Here is a 17,331-nt window from a genome sequence, read left to right as displayed (position 1 = left end):
CATTGTATATCGCTGAATTATTTTCGGACTCGTGTTCTTATTACTTCATTATTATTGCCCGCTGTTTTGATTTGAGCAGCTGTAACGCCGCAATGTCCCCGGCGACGAATACAGTATACCTACTTAAGAAATGATGGCCTGATTTAAAGCCTCACCTTTCCAATGCTGCCCAAGCTACTTACGCTCTTAAAAATAAATAAATAAATAGATAGATAGATACGGTATGTTATTTTAGAAGAAGAAAGAAGAAGAAACAGTCTTTATTTGTCACACAACACACCACAACAACAACACATGCTTGCACACACACACACACACACACGCACGTGCTTTGGATGGTGGCCGGTGAAATGGTTCCTCTGCCTTCGACCCATCCTGGCTCGTCCTTCCTCCGGGGGGCACAGCCAGGAGAAGTGGGCAGCATACGTGGACGCGCCCGGGGACCAGGTGATAAGTGTCCATCGCTGGTCAGACGATGATGGGTGCATGTTTTTGGTGGGGGGTCCTTACTGACGTGAGGTGGAGGAAACCCCCATGTGAGCACGGGGAGAACATGCAAAGTCCACACAGAAAGGCTCCTGTTTGGGAGATAACCCGCCCGGAGCAGGGTGCCAACAGCGCCCCAGGCGGGAATCGAACCCAGGACCTTCTTGCTGTGAGGCAGCAGTGCACTGCCAATTGATAACACAACCAATAATGTTTAATTTATATAGGAAATTCTTTAACCAAAAACAATATTTCTCTAAATTCCCCCACTGTATAATTTCACTGAATTCACCCCTCAAATTCCTCAATCTAATAAATACTTAACAATCGACATATTTTTAAAAGCACTATTAATATATATATATATTTTTTACATTTTGATTTTAACTCAATTACTCAATGATGACATGAGGATCTGGTTTTCACAGCCATACAGTCACTGTGATTGTAAATGGAAACTCATTCGATTTCTACTCATTGTTTGACATTGTTTCTATAATTTTGCTCAATAAAAAAGATAAGTAAACATGACAAGATTTATTTTAGAATTCTTTATTTGTAAAAAAAACAAACAAACAAAAAAAAAAACACGTAATAGAAAACAGTCCAAAAACAGCGTAAAAACTACAAATGTAAACACACCCCTGAAATAGATCATTACTTATCATACGCGCATTACAATTTAATTTATGTGATGCAAAATGGGGATATCAAACTGCAGTTTCGATTCGAAAAACGCATCTGTGGTGAATGTGAGGGAGCTCCTCAAAAAGCCGTCGCCTAAAGCGAGGCGCGGTGAAACATTTTTGTGAAAGAACAAAACTTGGATTGGATATTAAATGCTTTCCATGTAAACGTGTAAACAATGGCGTACTGCTCTCCTTCCTATTGGAAAAACAGGAAAAATAAAAAGGTTCTGAATACACAATAGACTTTAGATTGCTCAGGGAAAGATGGTGGAGCGACGCATTTCTCATCATGCGCAGGAGTGACGAGCGTCTTGTGGCGATGCCTTTTGGCCCCGTTCCAACTGAGGCTTTGAGATAGGGGGTGACAGAACATTGGCATTGGTCATGGACCAGGACCTGGAACGCAGCCTGGTCGCTGATGAGCCCAAGCCACAGCTAAACATCAACCATGTCCTGAGTAGCTGCTCCACGTTATCAGATGATCTTTACCGTTAAAGAACAACAAAAAACAGAGTCAAAGTACTTTTTTTTTTTTTTTTTTTTTTTTTTTTTAAAAGGCTTATTTGCCAGAGATCAAGGCCAAGTTCTGACTGTCACCCCATTCGCGACACACCAGGTCGAGCTTTGGAATACAGTGAGACGGCAAATGAGCCCTGAAAGGAAAATTGGAAGTATGTTTGTTGGGGTAAGGACTGCGGTGTCAAGAGGCTAGGGCCTCCTCCGTGTGGTGGTTTGAGCTCCGGAAGCTGGTGTCATTTCTTCGGGCTGCTGTGGTGGCCCAGCGGGGAGCCCTGCACGTAGGCGAGGACGGCGTTGTGTAGGTAGCTGGCTCGCTGGGCCTCGTCCTCCCGCATCCTCTGGATCTCCGCCTCCCGCAGCCGCAGCTTCTCCATCTGGGAGGCGATCTCGCTCTCCTTGTCCAGGACGACCTCGCGGTGGCTGCTGGCCAGGGCTGGGGGGCGGGGGTGACAAAACCAGGGGGAATATCACAGGTTTTCAATGATCGGATTTTTTTGAGAGGAGTTTTCAAGCACTTTAGCACAAAGGGGGCCATTTCTTCAGTACTTCAATTTCTCAGCACGAAATTCAAGTACATCAAGAACCTGAAGGACCTGGTAATAACCATGATATAACCATGGTAACCATAGCTTTCCCTCACCTTTCATTTCTCTTTCCAGAGCGCTGATCTTCTCCTTCAGTCCTTGCTGCGCCGTCCTCTCCGCCTGCAGGTGTCCGATCTGCTCCTGGAGCTCCACCCTCACCTTGCTCACCTCAGCCACCTTCTCCTGCTCCTTTCCAGACAGCTCCTGGAGAGAAAACGGTGAGCCACCCATTCGAAAAAGGGATGGTCGTGCAACCTTGTCTTTCCCTCGCTGGTGCGTCTGTTCATCCCGAGCCGCCGACCTGCTGCAGCTCCTCGATCCTGCGTCGGAGGCCGTCCAGCTCCGCACTCTGCCGGCTGTGCTTGTTCTGCAGCTCGGCGATGCTCTGCTTCTGCTGCGCGCAGTGCGTCTGGGCCTCCTGCCGGGACTGTCGCACCGAGCGCAGCTTCTCCTCCAGCGAGGCCACGCACTCCTGCTGCTCGCGGGGAAAAGGGACAAAGCAGGGTTGTGGGTGGGCGTTGGTGTTGTTCCGACCACGCTTGAATTCCACACGTGCGGAAGAGGTGTGGGGAAGTCTATGTCAATCAAAAAGGCTATGACAAGAAAATGGCTAAAACCAGACCAACCTTATACTGATGAATGGATCAATATAATACATGGTACATACATCATGCGTCAAAGTGGACTGAGTACATTGAACCCACAAGGTCCGATTTTTAAAAGAATGTATGAAAATGGGATTTTTTTTTTTCCTATTTTTGATGCGAAAGCTCCCAGAGGTCAATTGTAAACAGTTTGTTTACCCACGCAAACAATGTAAAAGTTGGAACAAAATTATCGACGTTCATCGTTAATGTACATTTTTGTTTATCATTCTCCCTCCAATGTCACTGGCACTAGAATAATGTGAAATTGATGCGTTTCCAAATGTAAATAATAATAATAATTCCACACAAAAATAATTCCACAGAGGTACGTTCCTCTCTACGTACCTCCTCCAGGCGGACCTGAGTGCGAACTCGGCCCAGCTCCTCCTCCGCCTGGGCCCTCTCCGTCAGGCACGCCGCCTTGGCCTTGCTCACTTCCTACAACACACATATTATGACACACTCGATTAGCCGGAGAAGAGCGTATCGGCGGATCCTTACACGGTTCGATGGGGCGGTGGGACCAACCTCCTCCAGCTGGATCCGCTGGCCCTCCATTTTGAAGATGCGCTCCAGCAGCTTTCGCTCGCTGTCCTCTAGGCGGCGACTCACCTGATCCACCTGCGCAAAAATAAAGAAAACGAAAAAATGCATTGACTGAAAATCGTATCTTTCCCTTTTTTTTAAAGTTATTTCTAACGGGCTGCTGAATCTCTGTGAATGAAATGTCAAGTGGCTTTTCAACCGCTGATTAGACTGTATACTGTACAATAGTGAACAGTGGATTTAAAAATGTCTTTCTAGGATATTTAATGCATCGTGAAATTGAACGTAATACAAAGATTGAGATGCCATTCCCCAATTATCATTATTATTTGCGTAAACTTGGCCATGCAGCATGTGTACAAAATGTTCACATGCAAATGGAATTATTGTACTTTCATTTTCCTTTTGAGACAAAAATCGTGGTAAATGTTAAGTTAAATGCAAGACTGCTTTGTCATCTCTCAAATTTTCCATGCAATATGCACCCGCACGATGGAACCGTACTTCTTTCTGCCTCAGACTGTCCATGTCATCCAGGGCCTGTTTGGACCTCCTCTTCTCCATCTCCAGACGGTCTATGGGGAGGAGGGGGAAGAAGTCAAATGCACTTTGGTCTCTCGTAAATGCAAAGAATGAATACCACGGGGATACCACTGGGGTGTGTGTGTGTGTGTGTGTGTGTGTGTGTGTGTGTGTGTGTGTGTGTGTGTGTGTGTGTGTGTGTGTGTGTGTGTGTGTGTGTGTGTGTGTGTGTGTGTGTATGTATGTGTGTGTGTGTGCGCGCGATGCCTTCTGCCTGCGCCAGCCGTAGCTTGAGCTCTGCCGTGCTGTTGGTCAGTTCCTGCTTGAGCTCGAAGATCTGCTGCTGCTGAGACTTAGACCTACGCTCCGTCTCCTCCAGCTGACACACGGACACGCACAATATGCAACGATTAGTCCGTTTCTCCACAATATTCTAAGGTAGATGCACTGAAAAGCTGAAATGCACCTGGGCGTACCTTATTTCTGAGTTGCACGTTGACCTCTGTGACACCTTGCATCTCCCTAAGGAGCTTCCCCTCGCGGAGCATGTTTTCCTGCAGGACAGCGGGGTCAGAGTGCATCGTCGGAACGGCCAACCCCCGCCCCACCTCGCCCCTGTCCTCTGTCTGTTACCTCTTGCTCTTTCGTCCTCTCCCGGCTCTGTCGCTCCCTCAGCTCGTCCTTCTCGGCCTTGACACGAGCCAGCAGGTCTCCCAGGTCATGGTTCTTCTGCTCTGCGAGGGCCTGGGCCGCCTCCGCCATCTGCAATCTGCGCGCGTGGGAATAGTCAGGGACGTTAGGAGGTGAGCGGGAGCGCTCCCGGTCCTCCGGGGTCAGGGAGATCAACTAAGAGAGGATGAGGCGAGGCTGACTTGGCGGTGAGGGCGTTGACGGCCGACTTCCTCTCGTTCAGGGCTTCCTGCAGTTGGCCGACGTGGACGGAGGTCACCCTGGCAGAGGAGGGAGGGAGGGAGGGAAGTAGCGCGTCAGTGCTGGCATACAATATCGATAGGAAATGAATCCATAGATTGCCCAAGCAAGTCTCCTGACCTGCTGGAGCGTCCCATCTCCTCCTTCTGTCGGTCGATCGTCTCCATCAGGTTCAGGTACTGAAAGGAGGGGAGAGGGGTAACCACGGGAAAAGCCCAAAAATATTTCCTAGATGTTGAAATTGTCATACAAAACATATAATATGTTGCAGGAATTAACCCAGGCATGTTACATATTACCATTTGGGGCTGTATAAATGATTCCTCTTCAATGATATATCTGAACATTTTTGACTATTCTTACTGAGTGAAAGGTTACAGAAATCTACTGCTTTTGTCATCCAATCCATATTGATAATGATCAATTCTCTAACTTTTGTCTTTGTGCGGTGGATAGTTCATGTGTTAACTAATATGTTTCTTGGTGATATCACCCGCGCTCAGTTGAGATTACAAATTAAAATAAAAACAATGATCGCGCTCTCAAAGTATCATCACGTTACAGATATTGAGATTCACTATTGTATCTTGATTTTGTATTTGCACTGTTTCTACTATTGTATTTGATGCTGGTTACCTGCCGTCCTTTCTCCTGCTTGAGTATCTGGATCTCCTTGGTGAGCACCTTGGTTCTGCTGCGGCTCTCCGTGAGGGTGGACCGTTTGTCTGAATTGCGCAAAATGGCCTGTTCTGTGGGGGGTATTTTCACTTTTACAACAGTCTATTTGTATCAGGGAGTTTGCACTTTCACTTGAGTAAGAAGGTCTGAGCGCCTCTCCCACCGCCGCTCACCGAGTGCTTTGTGTGTGTCGCTGGGTACGTTGTTCCCGGCCATCTCCAGCTGCACCAGGCTCTTGTTCTGCTGCAAAGCCTCCAGAATGGACCGGCCACCGAGGAGGCCGATGTTGTTCCACCTGAGATCTGCAGCGGAGCAGGTAAGGTGTCACAATGGAGGATCATGACACACACACACACACACACCTTACTACTATTAAGCATACTGCTAAAAGGGTGATCATCAAGCATCTATGTGAATTACATAGATGTGTGATGTGCCTCTGGGTCATCTAGCAGTAGTGATGCAAGAAACGTGAATGATTTGTTCCTAGCTCCTTACATTCCGAGAGCAAACTGAAAGAGTTGGAAAAAGGAATGGATCTTTTCACTGGGTGACTCGGTTGTCAACTTATAAAAAAATAAAAAAAAGCCCAACATTTCATCACTACCTAAAGTTTGCAGGGTGCCGTTCCTCTTCAGAGCCAGCGCGAGCTCTGCTGCCCCCTGGTGGCTGATCTGATTATTGCGGAGATCTAGGTGAGCGAGAACGCCGTTTGAGGCCAGGCCCTCACAGAACAGAGAGAAGGCCTCGTCCCAGATCCCCAAAGCATTCCACTCCAACACCAGCCTAGCAGGAGGACAAGAGTGGTAAAGGTCAACACCAAGAATCAATGCGCAGCCAAATATTTACGGACAAACAGGAGGGCAAAGGTTCAGGAGCTCAGATGGGGTGTGGAATTCTCACCTCCGCAGAGTGTTGTTTCGCGACAACAGCTTTCCCAACACATCAGCACCCGCTGATCTCAGGTTATTACCCTTTAAAAAAAAAGACAATTTATTCACATACTGCAATGTATTAAAAACTGGTAATTTGTCAAAAGTAATCTAAGTGACCTCCCCCTACCTTCAGGTCCAGGATCTTAATAGTGGTGTTGGTAAAAAAGCCACTCAGGAGGCCCTTTGCACCTGAATGTCACAGAGCCATGAGAAGAGACATTGTGATGCATATTGAAAAGTGACTAATCTGGTTTGATATCACTATTTAAATTACCCAATAACAATAACCAAAGATTACGAATGATATGACCTTATATTACCATGTAGTTTAATAACCTCATAAATCTCAATCCCTATAAAACAGCCATTATTTAGACCAGTGAAAGCAAAAAAAAAAATAGCAAGAGAAGGTTAACTTTTAAATCTCTCCAATGAAGTGGCACAGACTATCATCATGCACTCACACACACAAGAAAAACCCCAAGGTAGCGGCATGCATAATAACAGATACATGGACCGACGCACACACCTTCCTCGCTGAGCATGCAGTCACAGAGCAACACCTCAGTAAACGCGGTGTCTTTTTGGAGGACCTTGCCAAGCACGTTGCAGGTGTCCACTGACAGGCTCTGCCCGCCGAGGTCAAGTCTGGGGCCCCCATCACACCCGTGGGTCGCTTGGAGTTGAAGGACACTTTCCTGGGGCTCCACGCCGCCCTCCTTACACAGACGCACGTACGTCTGCCGGAACTTCTCCATCCAGGGACACGCCAGGGTCCAGGCATTCACAACGTCTTTGCTTCGTCCCTCGGAACCTTCGACTTCTGGCCACTCAAGCTTTACCTCCAGTTTCTGGAGGTTGCCTCCCTACATATGGGCAACAGAAAAAAAAATAATAAAATTAAAAAAAGAGTCTGCACAAGAATATTCGAGGAGTAAGATTCCCACCGTTCTGAAGCTATATTGACATCAACATGGTCTAGTCTCATCTCATCCGAGCATCCAACACCTTAGTGATGCCTCTGGCATCCTGTGTTATTCACCCCAGGCTGTTGGCTCGCAGCCCCATTAACATCGGTGAGCAACTGCAAGTAGAGTAGGGGGCCAAGGTAGCCGGTTCGATCCCGTGAAGCGTCCTTGAACATGAGACTTAATTGACCACCTAATTGCTCCTGATGGCGTCCATCGGTGAATGAGTACTTGTAAGTCGCTCGGGACAAAAGCCTTCGTTTAGAGATGACGTAGTAGTTATTTCCCACCTCCGCAAATTTTCAAAAATGGTTTGTGATTGCAAAAATGCTGTGATCCGTTTGTAAGCTTATTATTTCTTATTATCATATTGCATTTATTTATGTTTTTTTTTTGTTTTGTTTCTTTTCCATCGTCTCTTCAATTGGCTTTTTCAATTTCATGAATGAATTTAGTACTTGTTTGTTAATCTTCCTTTGCCTTTCAAATTCATAATCTGGGCACTCTGCTTTTGGTTCATCTGTCAAAGCACTTTCTTAAAATGTGTTTAAAGGTGTTATATAGATAAAGCAATTATTATTATTATTATTATTATTATTATTATTATGATTATAGGTGAGTAGTGGGACCACATCAGTTAGACATCGTTTGTCGCCCACAAGGAGGATTAACAAGAATAGGGTTGTTTGTAAAAAAAACAACAACAACAACAACAACAACAACAAAAACGGTTACTAACCCTGCAGCGTTGCCGTTCAAAGCAACACTGCCAAAGCGAACGAGACATACGTGCACGTACAGATACGTGTTGACTGCCATCGTTAGTAAAAAATAAACTCAAAAAGCTCAGACCTGAAGGCGATCATGCCCTCTCTGCGCTCTGCACAGCCCGACGGTCGTTGCCGTCGCTCGCCGCTGACAGTTGGGCTGGAGGAAGCCGGAAGAGTAACCAGGAAGTGTGCCGCACCGCAGTGCATCCTGGGATGGCTCGTCCATGATTTAAAAAAAAAAAACAAAAAAAACTGGCCGCGTGTTTTGGCGCTTGGCCCGACACTTATTTAATTACGTCACTTCTTCATTAAAAAAATAAATAAAAAAGGAAAAACTATGTCAATTTTATATTTTATTATGTTTTTAATAATTTTGCTTTAATACAACATTTTTATGGTTACTTGTGCCAAGTGAACCAAATTCATTAAATTCATTTTATATCCCTTATTGCTCAATATTACTGGAGTTATACAAACTATTTTTCTGAATCATACGAACAAAGAGAAACTTTTTTTGTAAAAAATAAAAAAAAATTGAAGATCTTTCCGCAGTATGGTCCCCCCCCATGTTGTGTGCCTGTGTGTTTGCTGCTTCCAATGGAAAAATAAACATGAATACGTAATAAATAAATAATGATAAACACATAATAAATAATAATGGATAATTCATAAATTAAAGGCAACAAAAAAATACATGCACACTTATGTCATTTCACCACATTTATGTATCCTCGTATGTACATGTATGTGACAACATCTTGAATCTATACCTAGACCTATTTAGGGAGTTTCAAATAATTGATTGAGAGATTGCTGACTCCATCTCTAACTAAGTAATAACTTAATAACTTTATTTTCACCACATTCAACTCCTGATTGTATGTAAACGTTGATCTTTGCGTGCGTGACGACGAATGCGATACAGGGCCTGGCTGTAAAAAAAAAAGTGCTGCCGCTCACCCAACCTGTACAAATAAAAAAATATATAAAATAAGAAAAATTGATAATAAAGAAAAAAAAATAATAATCATTTAAAGAAAAAAGAAAAATCAATAAATATATATATATATAATTAATTTTGAATGTTATGTATTTCTTCATTTATGTTTTCAAACATAGGCAACGTATTTTCAACAGCTTTGGACCATCTGAGCTCGTCGCCCCGCGACCACCGACCATAACGTAGATTAACGATTCGCAATTGGTTCACAGATACAATGTAGTCATCCGAGCTCCCGCGAAATTAGTGTTTATACGTCACGCAGTTATGTCGTCACGGCGTGTCACGTGACACTGCTACGCCAATCACAGACACGCTGCGTTCCCGTCAAACTCGGGAAGGCGTCGTTCCGTTGAGGGGGGGGGGGGGAGCTGCGCCAATTGGGTTCGTCTCTCCGCTGCTCGTGGGAACATGGACGCCCGCGGGAAATTCGACTTTTGCCTGGCGAGCCTGTGGGTTCTCCAAGCTACGAAACGCAGGGCGACACCGCAGACAAGCTAAATGTGCCAAAAGAACTTCGTTGGCTTTTAAAGGTGTGCGCGCCGCCGTGTAACCGCGACGGCAGCTCCGTAGTCGCGCCAAAGAGCTCCGGCTTCAATGGGAGGCAGCGTCTAACCCAACAATATGGCGCCGGGACGCGCACCTCCACCAATCACAACTGCGGCACCACCCGCCCCCGCGCTCCACGTCCAGGAAGTGGGATCACCTGACATGCCGGAAAAACAAACCGCTCCCCGTCGTGCCTTGTGACACTTGCCGGCGTTCCAATGGCCAGCCCGGTTCCGGAGGTTTCCAGCGTGGTGGCCGAGGCCCGGCAGCTGTACGAGCAGACGTTCGGCGGCCGTCCGCAGGTGGTGGTGTGTGCGCCGGGGAGGGTCAACCTGATCGGGGAGCACACTGACTACAACGATGGCTTCGTACTACCAATGGTAAATGGTGCCACTGAACTGTAACTGTTCAAGCAGTAACTGATCATTTAATTAAAAAAAAATATATATATACATATATATATATATATATATATATATATATATATATATATAATAATAACAAAATCCCATAATTAATATTCATCTCTGCTTTGGTACCTTCTCTATTTATTTGTACTTTGCTGCCTGAATTGATTTTATTTGACGTGGTTATTTACATTTCTATCAACTTACACTTTTACTCCATTACACTTTTTTTTTTTTTTTTTTTTTAACTTGGTACATGTTTATTTATTTTTACCGCCTAACATTCTCCCGTGATTCGTTACTTGATACATAATTGCCCAAAATAATGAGAAGTCTGTCCGTATCTTACCCGAATATACTAACCAGCGCTCAATAAATTCTGACTCACTCATCTCAAGAGCGCTGCGCTTCCAGCAATGTTGTAAAAAGAAGCCCTGTCTGCTTCTGGAGCTACAGTGTTTAGTTTACTCAAGTTTAGTACTTGGGTACTTTTTACTTTTTTTTTTTTTTTTTTTTGAATGGAACTCTGGGACTTTCAGCGTAATCCACCCAACACAGACGACCTCGTGGATCGCCGCTTTAACGGATGTCATGTATCACCTCATTGCACAGACGCTGTTGTCCAATGCAACTTGCAGACGTCGACCAGTCCAACTGACTGCTTTACAGTCAGCCAAGCCTCAAATAGGAACAACTAACATTGGTTGAGTGTTTATTGGCTTTGTTTTCATGCAGATGTGCCACAATAAATTCTGAAATTGTTCCCAATATTTAAAAATAATTTATGCGAACTTCAAACTAACGGGACCAATATCATGTATGGGAAGTAGATGGTTGAGCTCCTCCTTAGCAACTGTAGCCTGAATAGTTATAGGATCTGCAGCATTTTTTACTCTTGCTGGCTTGATACGCGGGTATCGGATCGGTGCCATCTCTTATGGGAAGGCAGGGTTCTCACGTACACCTCCTCCCTTTTTCATATTTATTTTTTTTCTTGTCTGCATGAAAGGCGTTGCCTCTGGTAACAGTTGTGGTGGGAAGCCAAACCCCTGGTCAGGACGTCACCGTCATAACAGCAGCTAAGGATGTTGACGAGTCCAGGAGCGTGACCTTCCACTTGCCAGACGATGGGGCACCACTGTCTCCGGGTCAACCCAGCTGGGCCAACTACGTGAAGGGTGTTGTGCACCACTACAGAGGTAAAGAAACGAGTCATGCGTGTACAGCTTTCCACTGACTCGTCACACAGCTGCAAAGGGGGACCTTGGTCGGACACATCTGGCTCTTATGATGTCTCTCTCTTAACTGTCCCTCCCTTTAGCACAGCCGGTCCCAGGTTTCAGAGCTGTGATAGCCAGCACTGTGCCCCTGGGAGGTGGACTCTCCAGCTCAGCCTCCCTAGAGGTTGCTGTCTACACCTTCCTGCAGCAGCTCCACCCAGGTAGAGACCGCTTCACTTTGACATCACAGTTTGTTTGATTGCATACCTTCAGGGTTTTTTTTTTTTTTTTTTTTTTTTTTTTTTTTTTTGCCGTTTCTGACGATCAGCTGTACAATTAATATGAACACAGTTGGTAGTCTTTCGATTTCTTGGTTCATAAATTCAACAGATGATGGAGACAAGGTGGCAAAAGCCGTCGCATGTCAGCAGGCAGAACACACCCACGCCGGCGTTCCGTGTGGCATCATGGACCAGTTTGTGTCCGTTCTGGGCCGGGAGGCTCACGCTTTGCTCATCGACTGCAGGTAGCTAACTTCCACACAAGTAAACGCGAAAGAGTGTCAGACGTGGAAGAATGGAGGTAGAGCTGGTCTTCTAGTAATCTAAACGTTGCTGGTTCGATCCCAGGCTCCTCCTGCTAGCATGCTGTAGTGTCCTCGAGCAAGACACTTAACCCCTAATTGCTCCTGATGGCTGCGTCCGTCGGTGTTTGAATAATTGTAAGTCGCTTTGGATAAAAGCGTCTGCTAAATGCAATGTAATGTAATATGAGTACAATCTGTCCATCGTTTGTTTATAATAGTGTTTCCTCAGTTTTAGTTTTTAGTTTATTTTTTTTCTCTATATCTTGAATGTATGAATGTATTTAGACTTGGATAACTTCCTCTTGTTGAAAATTAGGTCCCTGGAGGCCACTCCGGTTCCGCTGTCAGACCCTGCATTGGTCATCCTCATTACCAATTCCAACGTCAAACACTCTCTGACGGGTAGTGAATACCCAACCAGACGCAGGCAGTGCGAGGAAGCAGCTTCTGCTTTGGGCAAGGCTAGTCTCAGGGACGCCACCATGAAGGACCTGGAAGGTATGAAGCTCATCAGGTCCCCTAACTTCTTCCACGCGATCGACTAAAAGACCGGACACATTTTTTTTTTTTTCCCCTCTCTATCTTTTTAGATGCCAGGAATCGGCTTGATAACGTCACCTATTGCAGGGCTCGACATGTGATTGAAGAGATCGAGCGGACAGTGCAAGCTGCCAAGGCTCTGAAGAGGGGTTCATACGAGGAATTTGGCAAACTCATGGTGGAGAGCCACCACTCCCTCAGGTGAGGATTGAAGTAGGCATTGCTCATAGATTTAACTGCTTACAGATTATTTAGAATGAAAATTGACTCAACTTACTATGTAAGGACCGTGTTCATACATATCCTCTTTCTCAGAGACCTGTATGAGGTGAGTTGCAAAGAGCTGGATGAGCTGGTGTCTGCAGCCATGGAGGTGGAGGGCGTGTTTGGCAGCAGGATGACAGGTGGAGGCTTTGGTGGATGCACTGTCACTTTGCTGCAGGCTCACGCCATTGATAAGACTATACTCCGCATACAGGTCAGTATCCATAAATTTCCAAACACACTCGCAAGGGCCGAGCCTTTCGGGTGAACGTGAACGTTTAAGGAATTAACTCACAACGGTCTCCTCCATTTCCGACCTTTTCTCTGTAATGTCAAAGTAAACTGTGATTCAGTTGACAAGAACCTGCTTGTGCTGTTTATCTTACTGCTTTGTTGAATCTTTTGCTTGGGGGAAATATTTGTTTGGTAAAGGCTGGGTTCTTCAGTCAAATAGGCATTGTCTACTTTGCTTATTCAACTTTTCGATGCCGTTACTGTCACTTTAAGGGGGACGTTTCTGACAAATCACCCAGTCCCCCGTGTCTTGCCCGGATAGCCCCAGAGTGTGTGTGTGTGTGTGTGTGTGTGTGTGTGTTCATACACACACACACACACACACACACACACACACACACACACACACACACAGACACATTCTATGAGCAGAGAATAAAAGCTAGCTCCATAGAGACTGGGGCAGAAGTGTCCCATTATTAGCATGCTGGTCGGGTCACTGTGCCCCTCGCTCCCTTTTCTCTGTCTGTGGCTGCTCAGAGACTCTCCTACTGGGGTTATGCAACTGGCCTGCTGTTGGTTGGCTCGGCTGGCATCCTCCACAATCCAAAAAGAGCGCAATCTACGAGGATGTCAATTTATTTTGAGGAGATCATGGAAATCGCTCACATCTAGACGTGAAGGAATTGCAAGCATAAGTTTGTTTTTTTACACAGTAGAGGATAAGTAAAGAGCATAGCAACCGACCGCACACATTATGCATCTTTTCCAACTCGTCCGTATTCTGCTGTATTAGTGCTTCGCCCCAACAAAGAGAAACGAAAGCCTTTCTTGGAGACAAAAGACACACTTGAAAATCCTCATCCCCCCAGTCCACTGAATTCCTTACCACTGCGAGGGGACCAGCATCTACAGCAGAGGCGAGACACAGAGGGCTACTGAACCCCAAAGTGTTGACAAGGCTACTTGGGAAAATATTAACAGTCACGGCACTGACGCCCGGAGAAGGTGCGACTGTTCCTGACCTCCCAAAATGCTGAACCTCAACTCACCGGACAGCGACGGCAACAGCAACTCGCTGCGGGACCCGGTGTCGCTGAATGTTGGCGGAGAAATCTACACGACGACGCTGGACACTTTGACACGCTGCCGGGACTCCATGCTCGGGGCCATGTTTACTGGGCAGATCCCTGCCCTCAGGGACAGGTGGGGGAACATTTTCATAGACCGAGATGGAAAGGTCTTCCGGTACATATTGAATTACCTTCGCTCCAGCTCCCTGGACCTTCCGGACGCGTTTGCTGAGCTTACACTGCTTCGTCGAGAGGCCGATTTTTTCCAGATACGCCCCTTGCTGGAAGAGATCCGCCGCTGCGAGGTGTCTATGCCGCTCAGTCTGAGAGGGGGTCCGCTAGGAGCCATGCTGATGGTTGACGTAGACTGCAAGGTGTGTGTGCATAATGTGTCTGTCTGTCTGTCTGTCTGTCTGTCTGTCTGTCTGTCTGTGTAAACATGGATGGACCAGTTTGTTTGTATATACTGACAAGGCATGCTTGAGAGTATGTTGTGCCATCTCTTTCTAGGTGCGCGTCCTCCATTTTAACTTGCGCCAGGGGCCAGAAAACTACGAGCTTCACACATGCTCCGTGCGTGTCTTCACCGTCGACCTCTTTTGTACCTGGAGGGCCTTCGTGGCCATGCTCTGTGAGCGCTTGTCCTACCAAACCTCCCAAGGTCTCCGCTCGCCCCATCCCTGCAACCCTCGGCTAAACAGGCTGAAACTGGAGTGGGTGCCCCGACCAGAAGAACTGCCCCAGGACCAGTATGACAAGCAGCGCTACCAGGGGCTGACTGTGTCGGAGCCGGAGGTCACGCAGCTTCACTCTGATGACATCATGAACACGCGACAAAGCCCTCACGAAATCAGAGACATGCAGGGTTTTGTGGAGGAGCTCCTGACAGTATCGCTGGCTGAGGGCTTCAGGGTTGATTCAGTGACCCCCGACCCAAAGGACATTCTCAACTGCAGCTCACTTCAGCTTGTGAAGGGCTGAAGCCTCGCCCTAAACAAGCAAATCAACACAATGGAAGAAGACAAGTTTACTACTATACCGTAGATGGCTGCTAACCCTAACCCTTTAATCATGCATCCCATTTCAACATAATACTTTTTTATTTTATTTATGTTTTATTTTTTTTGGTTTGTTACTTTTTTTTTTTTTTTTTTTTCCCCCCTCTCTCCAAGGCATTTCCCCTCGACGACACTCCCATGGGACAAATCAAATGACCCGGATTGAAGACCTATTTTGGCAGGGAGGAAGTAGTATTAAAGGAAGTTGCCTTTGCAAACGGAAAAGATTTGTTGTTCGTTTGGAGAGGAAAGATGTCAGGTGGGGGGAAACCACTCCTGTGGGTTTTTCCCTTTTGTTACGGCCTCGGTCTCCTTCCTGGGATGTAGAGAGGGGGGACAAGAGATAAGTATGAGTCTTTCCACAATCACGTGTGGAAAAGTCTGTCGGGTATCATAACATGAGTCGTGATCATCAATTCTCAATCCAAACTTCTTCTTTTTTTTTTTTGTTGTTCTCCAGTTACTCGTTGAGTTAAAGCATGTACTGCTAATGTGTATTATTATTTTTTTCCTCAACAGGAGCGATACAGTGGAACGCCGACATTTTACGTCACTACTCCTTCAGAAGGGGCTCGGGTTCTCAACCTTTCCTGAAACACTGCACTCCACTTTGGCTGCTAACACCATTTGTGCTAAGATGAGCAATCCTCTTGATCATGCGATTAATCAGTTGATGTGATTATTTTCTTAGATTGTTGAAATGACCACTGTGAATCGAGTGTGAAGTTGTAGACTGAAGCCTCTCTTTGAAATGCGTAGAACCTTGATGTTAAAATTGGTCAATTGGGTGACACTTCTTAAATTCAGTTGTAGGCCATTTATGGCGCCTTCACTTCAACATCAACACTATAAATGATTTATCCATATTTCATTTTGGTCATAGTAAAGTTCCGCTTCAGTCAACATGTCATGACGCTGTTATGAAAGCCTTAATACTTACCTGCTACCCATGCCTGTTCTAGATGGACCGACTCACTTCATACTAACCTGTAGACGGACAGAAATTTTAAAATTTCTGAAGTTAGATTTTTTCTTTTTACAGTTCCTTATCACTTACCTCGCTATCTGACCTAAAGGAAATGGTTATAATAACAGAACATGTGATTATAATACAGTCATAGAATAATTTAGCTCATAACCTACCCTGTTTCTACCTAATGCTTTCCTCTCGGTAACAAATTTATTATGTGTTAAATTGAAGTAAAATGTGCCTTTGAAAAGTATGGAATTCAGCCCAATGATGTCTATAACCATTTTCCAATTTATAATACGGGACTACTTTTTGAAATTGTTTGTGACATTTTTCGGGAACTTATTTTTTAATAAACCTCTTTTAATGACGACGTATCCATCGATTGCAAAAAAAAAAAAAAAAAAAAGCCTTTTTTTTGTTTTTGTTTCCTTGTTTGTTATGATGGAGCAGTGATCCTCAACCTCCTTTCATATTAAGGACCTTCGATTTGCTGCACATTTGTTTACGGAATCAAAACCGAAGAATGTTTTGATGGTCAGACATGACAGAGTCCAACTTCCATACCTGTCTAGTTAGAATCAGGACGAGTTGATTCCACATTTTTCATGTAACGGGGAATCAGTGACGGCGATAACTGATGCGTTTCCAGAGATGATTACCATTTAAAAAAAAAAAAAAGAAAAGGCTTGGCGGTCCGAGGAAAAAAATAAAGAATAAAATCATAGTGAATATATATATAAATATATATTTAAAGAAATTAAAAAAATATATTTTAATGATTATACAGAATGAGCAAAAGGAGATCACAGTACTAACGTCCTGTGAATGGACTTATGGGGAAGATACATCATTAATAATTTTGCTGGGGACCCCCTGGGACCTCTTAATAATGGACCCCTCGGGGTACCCGGGCCACACATTGAGAACCACGATGGAGGATACTTTATTTATTAGTAAACTAAAGATTATTTGTTTTCATTATTATGATGTTTTGGGGGGGCGGGCTAGGGGTTCGTTTAAAAGTTGAGGGCAGGCCTTTCATCGTTGACGCCTTGTTTTTTTTTTTTTTTTGGTATTTGTGATGAGAAGCTCTCCCCACCCCCCCACCGCCCCCACCGGGGGGCGGTGGCGAGGGAGGAGCTACCCAGCCGGT

The 17,331-nt window shown here is 45.3% G+C and overlaps 3 protein-coding genes across 3 annotated transcripts; 2 read left to right on the top strand and 1 right to left on the bottom strand.

Moving 5' to 3' along the window:
* Positions 1 to 1,088: 1,088 nt before the first annotated feature.
* On the bottom strand, positions 1,089 to 8,413 carry lrrc45 (leucine rich repeat containing 45). The gene is made up of 18 exons (XM_080021844.1): positions 8,357 to 8,413; positions 7,066 to 7,402; positions 6,664 to 6,725; positions 6,505 to 6,575; positions 6,209 to 6,387; positions 5,775 to 5,903; positions 5,560 to 5,672; positions 5,044 to 5,102; positions 4,866 to 4,943; positions 4,627 to 4,762; positions 4,470 to 4,547; positions 4,261 to 4,372; positions 3,976 to 4,046; positions 3,454 to 3,546; positions 3,271 to 3,363; positions 2,580 to 2,753; positions 2,335 to 2,482; positions 1,089 to 2,127 (listed from the first exon to the last, which is right to left on the bottom strand). The coding sequence occupies exons 2-18, from the start codon at positions 7,292 to 7,294 to the stop codon at positions 1,928 to 1,930; spliced, it is 2,025 nt and encodes a 674-aa protein (XP_079877970.1). The 5' UTR covers positions 7,295 to 7,402; positions 8,357 to 8,413; the 3' UTR covers positions 1,089 to 1,927.
* Positions 8,414 to 9,999: 1,586 nt separating this feature from the next.
* Positions 10,000 to 16,629, top strand: galk1 (galactokinase 1). Its single transcript, XM_080021502.1, has 8 exons — positions 10,000 to 10,203; positions 11,240 to 11,429; positions 11,552 to 11,671; positions 11,841 to 11,976; positions 12,353 to 12,534; positions 12,627 to 12,777; positions 12,892 to 13,054; positions 15,725 to 16,629. The coding sequence occupies exons 1-8, from the start codon at positions 10,042 to 10,044 to the stop codon at positions 15,797 to 15,799; spliced, it is 1,179 nt and encodes a 392-aa protein (XP_079877628.1). The 5' UTR covers positions 10,000 to 10,041; the 3' UTR covers positions 15,800 to 16,629.
* LOC307246063 (BTB/POZ domain-containing protein KCTD21-like) lies at positions 14,108 to 15,128 on the top strand (the record flags this gene model as incomplete). The annotated part of the gene is made up of 2 exons (XM_080021858.1): positions 14,108 to 14,521; positions 14,658 to 15,128. The coding sequence occupies 2 exons, from the start codon at positions 14,108 to 14,110 to the stop codon at positions 15,126 to 15,128; spliced, it is 885 nt and encodes a 294-aa protein (XP_079877984.1).
* Positions 16,630 to 17,331: the final 702 nt, after the last annotated feature.

Source organism: Zeus faber, assembly GCF_960531495.2.
Source record: "Zeus faber genome assembly, chromosome: 20".
NCBI classification, from domain to species: domain Eukaryota; kingdom Metazoa; phylum Chordata; class Actinopteri; order Zeiformes; family Zeidae; genus Zeus; species Zeus faber.
Note: the sequence above shows the minus strand (reverse complement) of the source record. Positions and strands in the feature narration are given on the sequence as shown.